The sequence below is a fragment of the Monodelphis domestica genome, chromosome 4 (genome assembly GCF_027887165.1).
Source record: "Monodelphis domestica isolate mMonDom1 chromosome 4, mMonDom1.pri, whole genome shotgun sequence".
Taxonomy (NCBI): Eukaryota; Metazoa; Chordata; class Mammalia; order Didelphimorphia; family Didelphidae; genus Monodelphis; species Monodelphis domestica.
In genome coordinates this window covers 89149325-89170934 of record NC_077230.1, presented here as the reverse complement: position 1 = coordinate 89170934, position 21610 = coordinate 89149325, and the positions used below count along the sequence as shown (strand labels likewise).

General features: G+C 40.1%; 1 protein-coding gene across 10 annotated transcripts in view; it reads left to right on the top strand.

Annotated features, from left to right (window-relative positions):
* MYLK (myosin light chain kinase) overlaps positions 1–21610 on the top strand; it is a 475306-nt gene that overhangs the window by 227041 nt on the left and 226655 nt on the right. For all 10 annotated transcript variants that reach the window (XM_056793546.1, XM_016433505.2, XM_007493805.3 and 7 more), the window contains one exon: positions 9677–9884. In XM_056793546.1, the coding sequence (XP_056649524.1) occupies positions 9677–9884 (208 nt within the window). The remainder of the gene's footprint in view (positions 1–9676; positions 9885–21610) is intronic.

Here is a 21610-nt window from a genome sequence, read left to right as displayed (position 1 = left end):
GCCAGGCATAGTATAATCCATGGTGCTAGGGAAGCCACTCTCCTGAGCTGTAGTGAGGCAAGCCTATTGAGTGTCTGCATTTTTGACGTTTATAGGAGTGGTGACATATTACCAAGTTGGCAATGGAACAGATCAAGACCCATATGTCAGTAGCATTGGATTGCCCTGTGAGTGGTTCTAGACTAAATGAGGAAGAGAGACAGGGAGGGAGGGAGGGAAGGAGAGAGGTAAAGGGAAGGGAGGGAAGAAAAAAGACAGGAAGGGGAGGGAGATAAAGAGAAGGAGGGAAGAAATGAAGGAAAAAGGGAGGGAGGAATGGAGGGAGGTAAAGAGAAGAAAGGGAAGGAAGGAAGAGAAGAAAAGAAGGAAGAAGAGAAGGAGGTAAAAGGAGGAGAGGAAAGGAAGGAAGGGAGGGAAGGAGGGAAAGGCAGGAGAGGAAAGGAAGGAAGAGGAAAAGGGAGGAAGAGAAGGAGGAAGGGAGGGAGCTAAAAGGAGGGAAGGGAAGGAAGGTAGGAAAAAAGGGAGGGAGAGAAGGAGGGAGGGAGATAAAGAGAAGGAAATAAAGAGAAGGAAGAAAGGAAGGAAGGAGAGAATGAGAGAGGATCCACATCTTTAAGGTGCTAGAAGGCTAGCCTAAGGAATTGGTATATTTTGAGAGGTAGTCATTGAGCAATTATTAAGGACTTCTAGGGACTTTCTATAGAATATGGATCATAATTTTGTTACTTTCAAATTATTATATCATATTAGTTGATCCTTTTCTTTGATACCATTGTTACATATAACTAGACTATCCTACCCCACCTCCTATGTTAAAATATACTTTTTTATGGCAGTTTTGAGGTCCACATTCTGGTAGAAAACATGGGATTGTCTCTGTATGAGCATGCCTCCCTGTGGTGGTCTGTTTCATGAGTCACTACTCGGGAGTAGAGGTCAGGGAAGTTGTGGGCTGGCTGGGAAGAGCGAGGAGAGGAGCCAATCCTAAGAAGAGAAGGAGTAAGAGTGGTAGAGCTGAAATATTGTCTTCATCAGAGCATACGTTCATATGGCCAAAGTTTGCTGGGTATGTCACGTGCATTAGCTCAACGACCCCTTTCATCAGCTCTCCTATGTATGGAACCCCCAGTGTACTGATAAAGAACTTGAGCCTGAGAAAGTTAAACAGCTTGCCTGGGGTCACATTGCTAACAGATATCTGAGGCAGGATTCAAAGCCACATTAAGTACAATATTGTGTCCACCAGCCTATGCTTCCTTTTCGAGTTCAATGCCTGCATTTTACAGATAAGGAAAACTGAGTTCTATAGAGGTGAGGCGCTCTGTTCACGGATTAGCAAACTTGGAATAAAGCCCAGATTTTATGATTCCTAGTTATGAGCTCCTTGTACTTTGCCCCATCTTACGTCTCCTAGTTTGTGTCTTGGGATATTCCAGGGTCAAGTCAATACATGCAAAGGCCTTCATCTAGGAATTCTTAACCTGGAATTCATGGATAGATTTTAGGGTATCTTGAAACTTGATTGGGAAAAAAATGGTACACCTCTTTTCACCAACCTTTGTTTTTCATTGGCATCTTACATATTTTAAAACTTTATTCTAAGAAGGGCTCCAGGGGCAGCTAGGTGGCTCAGTGGATAGAGTTCCAGGTCTGGAGACAGGAAGCTCTGGGTTCAAATATGACGCCAGGCATGTATGACCTTGGGAATGTCACTTAAACCCTATTTACCTTATACTAACTCATAAAATAAACTAGAAAAGGAAATGGCCAACCACTCCAGTCTCTTTGCCAAGAAAACCCCAATGGGGTCAACCACAAAGAATCAGGCACAATTGAAATGACTGAACAACTACACATACATACATACATATATATACACACATATATGTATGTGTACATATATTATATCTATATATAAACACGTGTATATGGCGTGGATGATGTGCAAGTTATATCAGCAATAGATGACATAACATGTAATGGAGTTTTCTTTGTCCCTAAATCTGGTAGTGAGCATCTATTCCTCCTCCCACCTTAGTAATTTCATTAAATATTTATTAATTGCTTCCTTTTTGAAAGGCACTGCCAATGGGACTGCAGGTGCATTGGCATATGTTTAAGAACAGACTTTCCCAAAAAGAGACAATATATGCCTTTAAGCTTCTTCATTATTAGCATTTGCTCCATTGCTTTCTTATATCAACAGAACGAATCAAGACCTGATCTATAGTACTATCAATGTGATGTCCAAACTATAAATCCTACCTTTGAAAGATTTTTTAATCTTTTTTATTGAGCTTGAGCTGTTTTAACTTTCTCCAGCACACCTTGGTTAGGCTTATTGGGATGCTCTTTACCATAAATCCAAGGGGATTTACCAAAGTGCACATGGTCTTTCCAGTAACTAGATGCTTTTAAGACTCATACATAGTTGAGAAATAGGGTCAGACAATTGAGGTTAAGTGACTTGCTTAGGGTCACGCTGCTAGGAAGTCTCTGAGGCCGTATTTGAGCCCAGGACCTCCCATTTCCAGGCCTGGCTCTCTATCCACTGAGCCACATAGATGCTCTGGAGCCTTTCTTAATATAAAGTTTTTAAACATGTAAAATCAAATATGTAAGAAGCCAAAGTAAAACAAAGGTTAGTAGCCATCTGCTAAAGTGATGGATTAGGGTAAAGTCTCAGATAAATGCTTGCTGTGTTAGATAATAATGGTAATGGAATTCAGGGAACTTCTGTGGGAAATTCCAGTATCTTATTTGCTGGCAGGGCGATAATATGATGGGGTGGGTGAGAGGAGTATGGCTAGTCCAAGTAGACTGCTCAAAAGAAAGTGTGGTTGTGATCATTCCCCCTCATTCTGCACTGAAATGGTCCTCGTCCCTTTTTGCTTCTTAGAAAGTCTGACCCCAGGGAAGTGGGAGATTGGTCAGATCCAACCCAATCTTGTTGGCGTATTGGTAGGTTGAGGTTGTGTTCCTCTTTTGCCTTTGACCTTGACTTGGCTGACACTTCTTCCAGCATCCCCGCTCCTCTATTCTCAACCTGAGATGCAACCAGTTCACAGAATTAAAATGGTTTGGTGACAGGACTTTGACGTCTTGTCCTTAGAAGCAGTGGGTTCACAGTCAAATCTGGGATCCTGTGACTAGCTACACTAGACCCGGGAATTCTATTTCCCATGACTACGACTCCTCATGATTCACACCACCTTATGAGGCTGCCCATGCTCCTTTGGGCAGCTCCATCCAAGAGTTTTATTGAACCTGCTTTGCCACTTACTGCCTGTGAGAATTTGGACAAATTATTTAGCTTTTAGAGGCCTCACTTCCCTCACCTGTAAAACGAGAGGACTAGATGTCTTCTAAGGTGGGATCCACATGAGAGACAAATAAGGTGGTTGTGGTTCAGACATGTACAACTCTTCATGCCTTCATTTGGCATTTTCTTGACAAAGATATTGGAATGGTTTGCTATTTCCTTAATTATTATTATATTATATTATTTTATTATTTTATTTATTATTTTATTTTATTACTTATATTATTCTAACTTATTTTTATAGATGAGGAAACAGGGTGACTTGCCTAGGGTCATACAACTACTAAGTAACTTAAGTCAGATTTGAACTCAGGAAGATGAGTCTTTCTGACTCCAGTCCCATGCTCTAGTAATTATACTGCCTAGCTGCCTAGTTCAGTGCTCTCTAAAGTGCTTTTTAGCTCTAAAGCACTATGTAAATATAAAATATGGGATATTCTGGTCAACTATCTAAAACTCCAATTGGCAGAAAAGATGCCAAGACAGTTTTCTCACTGGGCAATTATTCTCTTTACTGATGAAATCACAGCACTAGAACAAAAATATTTTGTGTGTTCTGTAGAATGAATGTAGGTGTTTGGGGTGTGCAGATGGGGACTAGGGGTTGTTAGAGATGGTTACGGTCTTAAAAATCACCAAGATTCCTGAAATTCTTAGTCTAGCTTCAGGTGGAAGGTGATAGATGTATGTCTTGCCACATGGAGGTTTCCAGTTGACGCCATTCTGGTGCCTTGAAGAATCCCTGACAGTTTAGCCCAGATCTCTCCAGGGCAGCTGTGGAGGGAAAAGGGTGGACCCAAGAGTGTTTGATACAGAGATCTATTTCTTAATTGTTTCTGGAATGTTTGAAATGTTACCAGTTAAACATTAATGCTCCAGGGCTTGATAGCCTACCAAGGCTGGGCTCTGCTGGAGGGCCCAACGTGTTTTCTGATGGAATGCAAATGATGCCTTCTTTGAGTTAATGATTTATCTTCCTCTGGGAGCAAGACTCTGCTTGCGCAATTTGCTTTGGGTACCAGAACAAAAATTTCTTCCCCTTGAGCTAAAGAAAAGAAGGGTAGCTGGACTAATTATACCATTCCGGGTTTGGTGGAAAGAACAGAGGGGTTTTAGTTTAGAGAAGAGCAGACTTAGGGAGGATGACATGAATTCAGTCTCTCAGAATTTGAAGGGCTGTCTTGGGGAAGAGGGATTAGACTTCTTCTGCTTGACCCCAGAGGACAGAACCAGGAGTAATATGGAAGCTGCATAGAGGTAGACCCGGACTCAACAAATTTAGGAAACAGTTCCCAACTAGTAACCCTATCCAAAAAGGAATAGGACATTCATTCTCACTAGAGGTCTTTTAGTCACAAGAGGTCTTAAAGGCCTGATGACCACTAGAAGGTGTTATTTGTTGTTGTTCAGTTGTGTCTTGACCCATTGGGGACTTTCTTGGCAAAGATACTGGAGGGACTTGCCATTTCCTTCTCCAGCTCATTTGACAGATGAGGAAATGGAGGTAAATGGGATTAAATGACTCACCTAGGGTCACACAGCTCCTAAGCATCTAAAACTAGATCTGCACTCAGGAAGACTCATCTTCCTGACTCTGGGGCCAGTACTCTATTCACTATGCCACCTAGCTGCCCCATGCATGTCATGTACATGGATTCATGTATAATGGTCAAGGTAACCTATAAGGTTACTTATAATTGTTTAGATTCTACATTCTTTCCTAAGCTAACTTCATTCACAGATTCGAGGGTACTGGAAAGGAGAACAGAAGTAGGAGGGATAAAAGGGCAATGATCTTTCTATATATTATATACTATACATATATATATGGCAGTTAATATATATAAAAACCCAGAGAACATTTGGGACTAAAGAATTAAATATATATATATACATATATATATATGCACGCACATGTATTTGTGTATATTTAAGAACATCATATATTATATATTGTTTATGTTATTTGTATATATTACATTATAACATGATAATATATTGCTTGTATTATATATATAAATACATAGTATGTCTTTAATGTTACATGTAAATAATTTTAATTCTTTAGTCCCGAGGGTTCTCTGTGAGTATCTAGCTACAAAACAAGAGACCTGGTGGTTTCATGTGCCTACATTTTTTATTTTTGAAAAAAGATGTACAAAAAGGTATATATCCAAATTAAATATGTGATATAATTCTCTTGCTAAATATCTACTAAACCTGGGCACTAGAATGTCCTATATTCCCCTCAAGCCCAACATTTCTATGACAGAAATCTTCATTTTAATCCCCTCTCAACTGCTCACCCTATTGACCTCCCTTATTTCTGTCATCAGGACAGAATTTCCCCAGGTTCCCAGGCTAGAAACCTTGGCGTTGTATTTTGCACCTTCTTCCTCATTATTCTTTACATCAAACCTTTCACAAATTCTTGGCATTTCTTCCTTTCCAAATACCTCTTGGAATCATAGGTGCATAGTTAGAAAGGACCAGAGACAGAAGGCCTTTGTCCAATATCATATCCAAAGTAGGAATTTCTTCTGTAATGTCACACCCTTGACTCCTTATGATTGAAACTTTGGTTTAATAAGGCCCATGATGAGATAGGGCAGGAAATTTACTTTTCTAAAAATATTTTCTTGAGTTGATGCTGAAATATGTCTGCATCCCTTCAGTGCCGCCATTTTACTTGTGAATTATTTTAATATCCCCCTGGTTTTTCTTGATTTTACCATTTTCCTAAACTATTCAGTGCATGGTCCGCTTTTTTGCTTGAGTCTTTCTCCCTGATCCTGGAATGACCCCATCCTCTGAATCATGGGTAGCCATTGATCCAGGGTATAGGGCTGGGAGCCAGGACAGGGTAGCCAAGGTCCAGTTGAGCCAACAGACCAGGGACAGAGGAATGTAGATGCTTAAAATACCGAGAACAGTAGATCAAAACAAAGAGCAGGCATAAACATCATGTTCCAGAGGCAAGAGAGAGCTATAGCAAAGCTTGCCTCCAACATCAGGAATCTTCTTCTATTTTTTCCTGCCATTGTAGGAATTAGTGATTCACTTCCTTGGATCAGTGATTCAATAACCAGTTATTATGTGCCAGGCACTATGCTAAGTTCTGGAGGTACAAAGAAAGGAAAAAGGTTATAACCCCTGCCCCCAAGCTCACAATTTAATGATCTGGTGGAATTTACTACAGGACAGTTAGATGGTGCAGTGGATAGAACACTGGGCCTGGTGTCAGGAAGATCTGAGTTCAAATCCAACCTTGGACACTTACAAGCTGTGTGACCCTAAGCAAGTCACTTAACCCTGTTTACCTCAGTTTTGTTATCTATAAAAAGCTGGAAGGGCAGCTCAGTAGCAAAGTGGATAGAACATCAGGTCAGGAGTTGGAAGGATCTGGGTTCAAATATCACCTCTGATACTTCTTAGCAGTGTGACCCTGGGCAAGTCATCTATCCCCCATTGCCTAGCCCTTATTACTCTTTTGCCTTGGCATTGATATTTAGTATCAGTTCTAAGAATGAAGGAGATGGCAGACCCCTACAGTAACTTTAAAGAAGACCACACATGGGACTATGGAGAACTGAAAAAGACCTAAAAGACTGAATAACAACAGAATTCATAACACCCAGCAGATTCTGACAAATCTTTCCTCATACCCAAAATAGACTCTCCAGAATGGTGTCCCATTTTTGTTCTTTGAAGGTAGATTTGCTTTTTTGGAAAAAGCTACCCTTCTAAAGGAAAATTTCTGGTTTTCTTATACCTTATTCCCCTCCCACTCCCTACCCCACAACAAATACTCTAATTCTGGTCTCCTTCCTGTTTCACAAATAAGGCACTCAGATCCAGATCCCAGCCATTTTCATTAGCTTTCCTCCATGTCTGAAATATTCTCCATTCTCACTTATGCCTCCTCACTCCCCTTAATTCCTTCAAGACCCAGCTAAAATCCTACTTTCTAAAGGAAGCCTTTCCCAATCCCCTTAATTTTAATGCCTTCTTTCTGTTGACCATCTCCAATTTATCCTGTATGTAACTTAGCTCTATATATGCAAATTGTCTCCCCCATTTGATTGTGAGTTCCTAGAGAGCAGGGACTATTTCTTTCCATTTGGTGTATTCTACTATTTCTTAGTAGTATACCTGGCACATAGTAGACACTTTATAAATAATTAAGTCTGCCAGACACTGTGCTAAGTGCTGGAGATATATCAACAAATAATAAAACAATCCCTTCAATGTGCTTGGCATATAATAATTGTTTCCTCCTTCCTTCCCACCTTCTTTCCTTCCCTTTTTCCCTTCTTCCTCCCCTCCCTCCCTCCCTCCCTCCCTTCCTTCCTTCCTTCCTCCCTCCCTCCCTCCCTCCCTTCCTTCCTTTCTTCCTTCCTTCCTTCCTTCCTTCCTTCCTTCCTTCCCTCCTTCCTTCCTTCCCTCTTCTTCTCTATCCCTCCCTTCCTTTATTTTTTCTTCCTTCACTTCTTTGGATAGTATGGGGTTATTCATCTACGCTGGGACAAGTATTATTTTTAGAAACATTTAGCACAGTGCCTGGTACATAGGAGTTGTGCTATATAAATGCTTATTCTTTTTCCTTCCTCTCCTACTTTAATGGTATTACATTCTAATGGCAAAGATGACAAGTACATGTAAATACATGTACAGCATGGGGGAAGCTAAGTAGTGCAGTGGATTGATTGAAAACGAAGCCTAGAGACAGGAGGTGCTAAACTAAAATCTGACCTCAGACACTTCCTAGCTGTGTGACCCTGGGCAAGTCATTAACCTCCATTTCCTAGCCTTTACTGCTCTTCTGCCTTGGAATCAATACTTCTTGTTAATTCTAAGACAGAAAATAAGGGTTTAAAAAATAAAAATGGATACATACATACATAGATGCCTTTCAACAGTGTAAGGAAGTTCCAAAGACAAGAGGATTCAGGGGGAAGTTAGTGAGCTCCATTTTGGACACAATGAGTTTGAACTAGCTTGGGGACATCCAGTCTCGACATTCCAATATACAATATGGGACATAGGATCAAAGCTCAGGGGAGAGACGGGGGCTTCTTTAGAGGAAATTAGCATCATACAAGTCTGTACATGCACATAAACACGTGAGCAACTTGCTCCTTGGCGCTTATGTTCACAAAGAAAAAAGCCTGAATCCTAGATATAGTCATGCCTGGTCCTATATATACACGTGTACACACATACATATACATGCACACAAACATATATGTGTACATATATGCATGCACTGTAAAAACCACAGCACATAAAAACATTAAGAACCCATAGCCTAGCCCAGAGGCGTCAAACTCACGGTCCACAGGCTGCATGTAACAACAAAGCTGCAGGGAACCATATTAAGCCATAAGTGTCTTTGAAAAAAATAAATTAAAATATAATACAACATAGATAATGGTTACTCACACTTTTCTGAGTCAATGCTCAGCCCAAAGGGTCAGTTTCTATTTAGCCGTGACACCGCTGGTCTAGACCATGCCAATTCCTTTATCCCTGCCTTTGTATAGACTGACTGACCGACCTGGAGAGTCCCTCTCTCATTTAGCGTCCCCGGCTTCCTCCAAAGATCCAGTGTCACCTGCTCTGAGAGGCCTTCTCTGATATCCTCCAGTGCTAAATGCCTTTCCCACTCACTTCCATTCTCCAGGCTAAATACGTTGTATTCACTCTGAAAAACTCATACTGCATTTGTGAATTGTCTCCCTTGATAGGCAATTAGTGGCAAAGGAAATAGAATTCTGGGCCTGGAGTCAGGCAAGCCTTAATAGCTTAATACTTAATAGCTCTGTGCCTCTGGGCAAGTCACTTATACTGTTTGCCTCAGTTACCTCACCTGTGAAATGGGAGTGATAACGGCACCTACCTCCCAGGGTTGTAAGGAATAAAGGAAGTAATTATTGTAAAATGCTTAGCACATTTCCTGGAATTTAGCTGTTCAGTTATTTCAATCATGTCTGACTTTTACTGACCCCATTTGGAGTTTTCTTGGCAAAGATACTAGTTCCTTTTACAGATGAGGAAATGGAGGCACACAAGGTTAAGTCTGGTAAGTGTCTGAGGCCAGATTTTAATTCAGGAAGAAGAGTCTTCCTGACTCCAGTGCTCTATCCACCATGCCACCTAGCTGCCCATATCGGGCCATGCTTATAATAATTGTAAAGTGCTTAGTGAAGCATCACATAGTAGGCTCTTAATAAGTGTTTATTCTCTTCACACTTCCCTTTTGTAAATTAAAGTATGCCATCTTGAGAGCTGTGCTTTGTCTCTTTTTTTCTTCCTCTTCTAAACCTCCCTTCTGCATTGTCTCCATCTCTGTAGGTCAGAGGGCACCCAGAGCCACAGGTCACATGGCACAAGAATGGAAAACGCATCACCCAAGGGGGGCGCTTCCTGCTCAGCTGCAATATCCGGGGTCAGTTCAGCCTGGATATTCAATCTGTGAAAGGGGTTGATGGAGGAAAGTACATCTGTGAAGCATCTAATAGCAGTGGAGTTCAGCAGATCACTGTGGAGCTTAATGTAGAAGGTAAATGCTGGGGGTCCAATGATCCTAAAACGTACCCAAATCCTGAATTTGCTGTCTGTTGACCCTTATATTTAGTGCTCAAGAGACCTACTGAGGAAAGAGAAGACCCAATTCATGGAGTCCAGAACCTGTCAATCTAAATAGAGAGAAAAGTTTCCTTAAAAACAGAAAAAAAAATGTCCAACTAAATAGTATAAGACAACATCTTGGTTACAAAGGATGACTTTCTAGCAGTGTAGGAAAGGGGATACAGGAAGAAATTTGGGCAATGCAGAAACCAAAGATACCAATTTAAAAATATTTTCAGATCACAAGGCAACTTTACAAAATATTTTATCTTTTCAATTACATGAAAAAAGCAATTTTTAAACTTCATTTTTAAAAAAAGTTTAAGGCAAGTTCTCAACCTCCTTCTCTCCTCCTCTTCTTCCTTGAGGTAGCAAACAATATGATACAGATTTTACATGTGAAATAGTGTAAAACATCTTTCCTTAGTAATCATTCTGTGAAGGAGAAACTTGACAAAAACAATGGAGCAATTAAGTGAAATATAGTATGTCTCAGTCTGCATTCAGACTTCATCAGTTCTTTCTCCAGAGGTGGAGGGCATTTTTCATCATAAATCCTTGAAGTTTTCTTGCATCACATTGCTAAAAATAACCAAGCCATTCATAAATGTTCATCATATAACATTGCTGTTACTGTGTACAGTGTTTTCTTGGTTCTGCTCACTTCACTCTGCATCAGTTCATATAAGTCTTTCCAGGTTTTTCTCGAATCATCCTTCTCCTCACTGCTTATAGCCCAGTAGTATTCCTTTATAATCATATTCCACAACTTGTATAGCCATTCCCCAACAACTGATGGACATCACTTCATTTTCCAATTCTCTGCCACCACAAAAGAACTGCTCTAAATATTTTTATAAAAACAGGTCCTTTTCCCTTTAAGACAACTTTTTTAAATGTATAAATTGATATTGTGCCTCATCTAAAAGTTTATGTAGAATTTTTTCTTTGAAAACTAAAATTATTATTATTTCCCATGAGATTCCATCCTAATTTACAAGATGTGGTCCCAGAATATATTGTTCATAATCAAAACGATGTTGCTTATTATCAAGGTTTTTTGATTCATGGCAGACATGGAAAAGTATTGAGATTTGAAACTGAAGGGATGCCCATTGATTAGAGAATGGCTAAACCAATGGTAGCATATGATTGTGATGGAATACTACTATGTTGTAAGAAATGATGTTTAATTTTTTAAAATGACATAGAAAAAACTATATGAAATTATGAAGAGTGAAACGAGCAGAACCAAGAGAACATTATATGTAGCAACAGAAATAGTGTTTGAACAATGACTTGTATATATCCACCTCCAGAGAAAGAACTGATAAATAGAAATAAGTAAGCCATAGTTTTATATATCCATATATCTTTTTGTCAAATGAGGCCATCTCTAATGGAAAGAGGGGAGAGAGGGAGGGAGATACATGGATATTTTAATGTAACAAACAAATTTTAATTTTAAAAAAGTTTGAATTCCCCCCCCCCAAAAGATTTTAAGTACTGTATATGATGCTTGGATAGGAAACATTTATCTCTCTTACTCAGCCCATGTAGGTACTAATTACTAGTCTCTATCCACTCCTATAAGTAGCTGTGAATTGGAGAATTCTATCTTGCTTGTTAGAGCAGAGCTCAGCCTTGTTCCTCTCTAAATTGGTCTTCATGGAATCAATCAGCAAATATTTTTTAAGCACCTACTATGTGCTGGACCCTGTGCTAATCACTGGGAATACAAATACAAAAATGAAATAATCCCTACTGACAAGAAGCTTAGATTCCAGTGGGGAGAGGACAGAGGATTACACACAGGGGACTAGATAAATTGCAGAGTTAATAGTTCATATAAGCTAAGATGGCATAGAATGAATGAATAGGGTTAGTCAAGCACATAGTAAGTGCCTAATCACAATACCTATGATTGTTCACTGACTAACTCACGATAAATTATAGGCGTTGGGATTTCTATAATTCTATCCTTCCCTCTCCTTTCTCTACGTCCATGAAAGGATGGGCAGAAAGAAGCACACACATTTGAGATGTTTCCCCCAATTCCTTTAACTCTGATTTGTTCATATTCATGAAATTCAGGTGGCAGTGGACTGGGCTGCTGCCATCCCTGTAAGTGACCACAGTTCAATGGAGGGATGGTTCTCTCTTGCTTGTTCAAAGGCTTGGAGATGGGGAAAGCAGGATATATAATTACTTACATTCTGCTGGGGTGCTTTAAGTTACATTATATTGACAGTTGAATTTTCCAAATTCCAAAAACCCTCCTAAGCTAAACATCAATAAGCAGGAAACAGCGACCCGCCTTTCTTTCCCCGGGCTAAAGTTTCAGAGAGGGCAAGATCATCCTCCCAGTTCCTCAGGCTCACAATTGAGGAGCCATCCTAGGCTCTTTACTCTCTCTCACCCCTCACATCCAAACTATTGTCATGGCCTTTGATTTCACCTTTGTAGCATCTCCCAAATAAGCCTGCACCTCTCCTCTGACAGTGCCACCATTCTGGTGTCATGCCTTGATCACTACAATAAGCTGCGGGTGGATCTCTTGGCCTCCATTCTCTCCCTGCTCCAATCTCTTCTAAGGTGATTTTCCTAAAACAGGTCTGACCATGTCTTAAACTCCACTTGTCTCTAGGATCAAATGCAAAATGCTCTGCTTGGCATTCAAAGCCCTTCATAACCTAGCCCCTTCCTACCCTTACAGTCCTATTACACCTTACTGCCCAACACATATTCTTTTATCTATTAACACTGGCCTCTTGGTTGTTCCTTGACAAGACACTTTATCTCTCAGCTCAGGGCAGTTGCTCTGGCTATCTATCCCCCTTATCTGCCTTTCCTTCCTCCACTCCAACTACTGACCACCCTGGTTTCCTTTAAATACCAACTAAAATCCCACCTTCTACAGGAAGTCTTCCTTAATCCCTCTTAATTCCAGTGCCTTCCACTTGTTCATTATTTCCTGTTTGTCCCATACATAGTTTACTTTGTATATATTTGTTTGCATATTGTTTCACTCATTAGATTGTAAGCTCCTTGAGGGCACGGCCTGTCTTCTGCCACTTTTTGTATCCTCCAGCTCTTAGCACAATGCCTGGCACAGAGTAGTTGCTTAATAAATTTTTATTTTTTAATTGTGTTCATAACCCTTGCTTTCTGTCTTAGTAACAACTCTAAGACAGAAGGGCAAAGGCTAGGCCAGCAGGGTTAAGTTACTTGCTAGGGTCACATAGCTAGGAAGTATCTGAGGCCAGAGTTGAATTCTGGTCCCTCCTGACTCCATGGAATGCCCTCTGGCATTCCATCTCCACTGTTGTGCTACCTAGCTGCTGCCCCTTAATAAATGCTTATTCAATTTAGTTGACTTGAACCCTGGAGCAGGAATCTGGAGACATGGGCACTTCTCATCCCTGCTCTGCTACTGACTAGCTGTATGACCTTGGGTACTTAGCTTAACCCCTCTGAACTTCGGTTCCCTCTTCTGTGAAATGATCAAAATGGATATCAGTGATCTCTGAGGTATCTTGTAGCTCTAAAGTTCATGGTTATATCAACTGTGCAAAGGGAAATCAATCACCAAGCATTCATTAAACACTTACTATGGGTCAGGACCTGTATAAGGCACCCAAAATACAAAAACAAAAATGAACATCTCTACTACTCAAGAAGCCTGTATTCTATTGGACAGGACCCATCATTTCATTGGTAAAGGGAATTTCCAGATGAAGAAGCGCCTTCCCATTCTGATTGGCACCTTCTCTACAATTTAGAGCCTTTACACATTGTCTAGAACCATGTTCACAAAGCTGTGGCATGGGTGCCAGGATGGCTTGGAAGGAGCTGCTCTGTTCCCCCTCTCCATAGTGCCCAAGGACATTTTTTCCACATCCCACCCCTCTGTCCAATCATCCAAGGTGAGCACTTCCTCCCTCCAATGTGTAGGGTAATGCTCACAGGCAGCTTGAAGTTGCAGTTTGGGCACTTGATTTCAAAAATGTTTGCCAACACTGGTATGGAACAATAATAGATTAGTTGATTTACCAAGGATTACATAGCCAGTGGATACCAGAAGCAGGACTCAAACCTAGGACTTTCTAAGTCAGAGAGTCTTTAGACATTATGTGTTGCTGCTTCTCATGCAAAATATGTACAAACTAACTTGGAAGTTATTTCAGAAGTTGGAAGAAGTAGTGGATATGCACTAGAAGCTAAGAGTAATTAGTGGGGCAGCTAGGTAGCCCAGTAGATAGAGTATCAGGTCTGGAGTCAGTAGGACCTGGGTTCAAATATGGCCTCATATACTTCCTAGTTGTGCAACCCTGGGCAAGTCACTGTTTGCCTGGCCCTTGCTTTTCTGCCTTAGAGTAGTTACTAGGGCAGAAAGCAAGGGTTTCCCAAAAAATTTAGACTAGGGAGGGAGACAAGGTAATAAGAGCAATTAGGAGGCTATTGCAGTAATCCTGGCTCAATTTTAAGTTGGAGGTGGGTGGGGGGCCTATGCTAAGGGGGTGGCCATGTGGATGGAGAGAAGAGATATTCAGAAGGTAGGCATGGCATGGCTTGATCGCTGGCTGTGAGCTAGGGTAAGAAGTTTGAGATGATGCTTATTTTTCAAACCTTAACGACCTTAAGGTGAGTGGTTCTTGTATGTATATGGTTTATATATTCTCTCCTCTATTGGGTTGTGAACTTCTTGGGGGCACGAATCATGTTTTTGCTTTTGTTGTATCCCCAGCTTTTAGCACAGTGCCTGCCATGTAGTCGACTTTTTTTAAAAGCCTCACTTTCTGTTTTTGTATCAATTCTGTAAAAGTTAAATTTAGTCTCGTAATAAAAGTATTATTTTTTTGAGGTTTATTAATGATTAGAAATCAAGGGTACAAAATAATAATCCATGTGCCTAGGTCTGATGAGTCCATTCACAGCCTAATTACTACATGTTGCAATGTTTCAAATTGAGGAAGAGAAGAGAAGTAGGCGTTACAGCCAGATTAAATACCAATTGTGATCTCGCCCAGGTGGGAATCTCAGGTGAGATTATAGGGAATTCTGGGAAGTGCCAAGGACTTCTAGGGATTGAAGTCTGGGGTTCAAATCTCCATTTTTACAATTCTTAGACAGAAGAGTGGTAAGGGCTAGGCAATTGCGCTTAAGTGACTTGCCCAATGTCACACAGTTAGAAAGTATCTGAGGCCAGATTGAACCCAGGTTCTTCTGACTCTAGGCCTGACTGTGCTACCTAGCTGCCCCTATGTAGTAAACTCTTTTTTTCCCCTTAAAGCCCTTACCTTCCACCTTAGAATCAATACTGTATATTAGTTCTAAGATAGAAGAATGGTAAGGGGAGTTAAATGACTTGCCTGGGGTCATGTAGCTAAGAAGTATCTGAGGACAGATTTGAATCCAGAACCTCCCCTCTCTAAGCCTGCAATCCATGGAGGCACCTAGCTGCCCTTAATAAATACTGACATTATCTGTATCCATGATGTCTCTCCTATACCCAGAAAAATTTAAGCTCCCTGACTACAGGAACTATTCCTGGATTTTGTCCTTGTATCCATCCCCATATCAAGCCAGCAATGCCTGGCACACAGAGAGAACTTACTAATTGCTTCTTCATTGATTGACTAGTGCCCTCGACTTGTCAGAGAAGTTCTCAGAAAATATTTCTAAGTCAAAAAGGCTGGTGAAAGTGACTCCAACCTGGGGGGTCCAGGTGAACCTTCTATGGCCCAAGCCTCTATGGCGCTGTAATCTCCTTCCTATGTCACAGTGTACATTCCCATTCTCCCATCTCCCTTTCAATTGCCCATTAATGTTGTATGTCCTTAAAAGAATGTAAACTCCCCAAAGGCAGGAAATCTCTGGCTTGCTTGTATTTCATTCCAAGCACTTCGCACAATACCTTGCACAGAGTAAGCAGTTAACTAATCTATTTTTCAATGTATGTGTATATCTATATATTCATGAGCCTGACTATGTAGAAATAATCCTTGTAGAAACAATGGGCATGGGAGAAATCTATGTGCTGTCAGAGCTCCCATCCAGGCTTTAAGGGACTGTAAAATATGCACAATGTCACCTAAATTGCTAGTGACCTCACTGAGAGTCCTCTCTTTGTTCCTAGAGTGGCCCATTGGTTGGGAACCTGGCTCTACAGAGCTTCCTTTGCTATTTTATTTTTTTATTTGTGGTCATTTTTCAGGCATGGCCAACCCTTCATGATCCCTTTGTGGATTTCTTGCCAAAGTTCAGGAAGCTTACCTTCTCCAGATCATTTTACAGATGAGAAAACTGAGGTAAACAGGGTTAAGTGACTTGTCAAGCATTACATAGCTAGGACGTGGATTTGAACTCAGGTCTTCCTAATTTCAGGCCCAGTACTCTATCCACTCTAACACCGAGCTTCTCTTCCTAACTGTGCCCCAAACTCACTGAGATACTTCAACCTGGATTTAAGAAGGATTCCAACCTGAGGATGAAGATGGGACATGGGCCAAGGAACAAAGAAGAGACATTTAATATATTCTTCTTGATTGAGCAAGAAGTGATTTCTATGTCAGAAGGGTGTGATGAGTCATGGAAGCTGGCTAGGAGTTCCTTTTTCCTACATGAAAAGTAAACCCAAATCCACTCTCTACTCGATGTGAACATCTAGTGAAAAGCATCAAAGAAGGTGACCTTTGGGAGAAATAGATTTTACATGAAACTCTTCCCTCATTGGGCTAAAGAAGGCATAAGATGACAGCATTCTCATCTGGGGCTTTGTCTAGAGACTTGTTGCTGATTAATACTTGCCCTTTGGTCCTTTACTTAGAACTATTTTCTCCAGTGGCCCCATTTCCCTCATCCAGGTTTAGATTCTGGTTAAGTTCACAATGACCTTATTCGAGCAATCTTCCCCTCTAAATTCTTCAGATCTTGGCTATCATATATATAATTATAGAATGTCAAAGCCAGAAGAGACTTCATTGATCCTCTGGTCCAAGCCCTTCCTTTCCACATGAAGAAACTAATTTGAAGTGACTTACCTAAGATCAAATCACTAGTACATATTCATTTTTGTTCCCCACCAAAAACCATCCTAAGAAAAAAATGAAAAGATATGAGTTATTTGTCATGGATTCCTTTCTCTCTCCAAGCATCCATTTATCCTAGGTATTATTATTATTTTTGATTGTCTAGAATTAAGATAATATTGGAGAAAATGCTAATAATGTAAATTAAACTTAAAGGTGTGTCATGTGGTCACTTTTTCCTCCAGAGAGCAAGTTATTAAACATTTACCAGAACAACACTACTGATGCAAACTAAACTAGGCATTAATCTCTAAACATGTCAGACCTCATACTCACAAAGGCCTTAATAAAAATGGCCACTCTTATTGAAAGAAAACTGTACATGTATGAATCTTCCTACTCTCCTGGAGTGTTGCCAACTCAAGAGTTCAGTGTGCCAGGATTCCTGATGACAAAGTATACCGTGCTGTGAGTAAACAAAGTTTGAGAACTACTTTGAGTTGAGGAGGGTCCAAACTCCTCGTGTTTCATAAATGAGAAAACCCAGAGAGCTTAGATTCATTAGAAGTCATCTCTAACCCACACTGAAAAAGATTTCCCTGACAAGTAGTCATCTAGCCTTGACTTGAAGACCTCGAGTAAGAAGGAATCCATGATTTCCTGAAGCAGCCCTTTCAACTTTTAGATGACCCATTTCCCCAAGAGTGGGGAATATGGTGGCCCAACTAACAGGAACTTATGTCATTAAGAATCTCCCATATTTAACCATTCTGAAGGGCAATTTGGAACTATGTCCAAAGGGTGCTAAAAGACTGTCTGCCCTTTGATCCAGCCATAACACTGCTGGGTTTGTACCCCAAAGAGATCATAAGGAAAAAGACTTGTACAAGAATATTCATAGCTGCACTCTTTGTGGTGGCCAAAAATTGGAAAATGAGGGGATGCCCTTCAATTGGGGAATGGCTGAACAACTTGTGGTATATGTTGGTGATAGAATACTATTGTGCTCAAAGGAATAATAAAGTGGAGGAATTCCATGGGAACTTGAACAACCTCCAGGAAGTGATGCAGAGTGAAAGGAGCAGAACCAGAAACTGATTGTACACAGAAACTGATACACTGTAGTACAATCGAATGTAATGAACTTCTCCATTAGTGGAAATTCAGTGATCCTGAACAACTTGGAGAGATTTACTAGAAAGAACACTATCAGCATTCAGAGGAAAATCTGTGAGAGTAGAAACACAGAAGAAAAACAACTGCTTGATCACATGGTTCAATGGGGATATGATTGGGGATGTAGACTAAATGATCACCCTAGTACCAATATCAATAATATGGAAATAGGTCTTGATCAATGACACATGTAAAACCCAGTGGAATTGTGCGTCGGCCATGGGAAGGGTGGGGGAAGGAAAGGGAGGGAAAGAATATGATTCTTGTAACCAAAGAATAATGTTTTAAATTGACTGAACAACAAAAAAAAGAATTTCCCATCTTCTCCCTCTAAGGCAGAGCCATCATTGGACAGTAAATAACTGAAATTTTAGGACCACATGCTTCCAGGACAGATGCAGTACCACTCAGAGAGAAACCAGAATGAGAAGTATGTATTCGTGCAAAAAGCACATCTGCTTCATATATAATTTAGACCAGCACATCCTATCGCTCTCATTGGCCTTGACCTCTGACCAGTGTGCAAAAAACCAGCTGCTAATTCTTATCCTTGCTCCAGCCCTTCACAGAAGCACTACATGACTGGCCCAAATTGTATTCATTCCACAGATGTTCACAAAACTGAACTCTCATCTGGCCATGAACAGAATTAGAATGCAGGGAATGGTCACTGGTTCTGAGAGTCGAACTAAGAGCTTTACGTGTGGCAAAATATTTTCTCTATCGTCTATCATTTGCACCTCACAGAAGTCCTGGTCATTTCTGGCTGAGGATGTCAGAAGATTCCAAAGTGGAGGCGCCATTCAAGTTGAGCTTTCAAGGATGAGGCTGACCTCCACAAGTAGAGAGTGTAGGTACAGGAAACTGTAGCTTCTGGCCCCAGAAGTTTTTCCCACCAGTTAAGCTGCTGGAGATTTTATGTCTATGTTTTTCCTTTTACTGTGACTTTCTCTAAGTCAGTGATGTCAAACTCAAATCTGTGGGCTGCACGTTAACTCTGAAAATGCCTGATTAACATTATGTTGTGTTGTGTTCTTATGAATTTTGCTAAATACTTCACAGTTACATTTATTCTGGTACAGGCAGGACTTTCGCAAGCCACAGGTCGGACACCGTCTCTAAACCATTTTGTACTGGCTGTGAGGAGCAGCATGGGGATAGCTCTGGTAGGCCACTAGATGGCATAGTGCACATAACGGATACAGCCTGTGAGGCAAGAAGAAAAGTTCCAATTCTACCTCAGACATTTACTAACTGGGTGACTCTGAGCAAGTCACTTAATATCTCTCAGCCTCAATTTCTCTATCTGCAAAATTTATTATTAATTATTATGCATTTATTAAATTTATATCATATATTATAATACACATATACAACAGAATATATTATAAGTTATTATTCTTTTTAAAAATCTGTAAAATCCACTTGTTTCATTCACATCTGACCCTTCATGACCCTATTCAGGGTTTTCTTGACAAAGATAATGGAGTGATTTGCAGTTTCTTTCACTAGCTCATTTTACAGATGAAGAAACTGAAGGCAAGGTTAAGTGACACCCAGAGTCTCACAGCTCTTAAGTGTCAGAGGTCATATTTGAACTCAGGTCTTCCTCAATTCAGGATCAGCACTTTATATCCACTGTGCCACCGGCTGCCCCTGCAAAGTGTTTTTTGGGTTTTTTTTAAGCATCTCCTTCACAAGGTTGTTGTGAAGATCAAATGAGATAATATGTGCAACATCTTTGGCAAACCTTAAAGTGCTAGATAAATATTGTCACTGTTGCTATCGCTGTTGTTGTTATTCTTATTTGAAAATGTGAGTTTGAGGTCTGGTTTCCCTACTTAAGTTGTATTAGTTGTATGACTTTGAACAAGCTACTTAAACTCCCAACCTTAGTTTCCTAATCTGTAAAATGAATGTATTGGAACAGATGATCTCCAAAGTCCCTTCCAACTCTTACTCCCCTTTGTTTTCTAGGATTTATCCTTGCATGTGATAAGCTAATATCGCTTTAGTTTCAAATATTCCCTTTCTTGTAATTCACACGTAGAGTGCATTTGTGTTACAAAATTATTTTAGATACGCCGCCCCTCTCTGATTCTCCAAGCCCTGGGAAATAGAAAGGGGAGCATAATTATTTCCTCTTTACAAATGGGAAACCTGAAGCTTTAGAGAGATTAAAAGACTTTCCTAAAGTCACAGGGGTAGTAAATGGCAGAGCCAAGTTCCAAAGCCTAGACTTCTGCCCCAGAAGCATCATTCTTTCCATTTTTCAGTACTTTCTTTTGATTTTCTTTATGGCATAATCCAATGTCTCCTCATTCATATGTTATACTTACATTCTTTTCACTGTCTATATATGTGACATTCCTACATTCTTGCATTTTGAAGTCATCTCAGCCCTCATTTTATAATTTATTTCAAATTCTTTTAATAAGTTCCTTCTATTTTTTTAAAGCCTTCTATCTGTCCTCGTGACAATTTATATTCTCTCGTTAAATCCTGATTTTGAAAAATATCTTGTGAGGTAGGTGCTATTATTATTATCTTCTACTTTACAGAGGAGAATACTGAAGTTATAGGAAATTAAGAGACTTGTCCAAAGTCATGCAGCTAAGTGTGTCTGAGGCAGGATTTGAATTCAGTTCTTCTTGACTTCAGGTCTGACAGTCTATTCACTACACTGCCTAGCTTTCTCATCATTTGAGGATTGTATGACATCATGTCTATAAAGCTATTAGTCAACATATAAATATTCATTATCTTTATAGCTTTATTCTTTGCTATGTTACTTCAGTAACTCCAGACTTTCTTTCATGTTCTTTAAAGATCTTAAATATTCTGTCACCCCAATTCATTATTTCATTTCAACCAAGAGTCAGCTATAAGACATTTATTGGGAGTGTGCTGCTATGGGCAAGACGTGTACTAAGTGCCTGGAGAAGCTGCGAGGGGCTGGCAGCTCTTGGTGGGAAGATAAAATGTGTCTGCTCATGTGGAGAGGCAAAAAGAATGAAGCGTGTTTGCAATTATTTGGCAAGTGAGTAGTAAGAGCGATCAGTGGTAGAAGTTCAGAAGGAGGAGAGATTATTATTGGCCACTATGAAAAGGGCAATAGAGGAATGGAAGGAAGACTGTTCTTAGAGCCTCTCTCAGAGAGAGAGGGCGGGAGGTATCTGGATATGCATATATATATATATATATACACATATATATATTTGTACATGCACATATTTTTATTATCCACATTTTATTGTTGAGGAAATGGAAACAGACATCATTAAATGACTTTTTCAGAGTTACATGGCTAGTAAGAGTCTGAGACCAGACTTAAACTCCTGTTTTCCTGAATCCAGATCCTGCAACCTTTTTGTCCCAAGTTTTTATTTTCTTTTTATTTTCTGGGTTATATATGTATTATCACACAAAATGTATTACCATATTATTCATT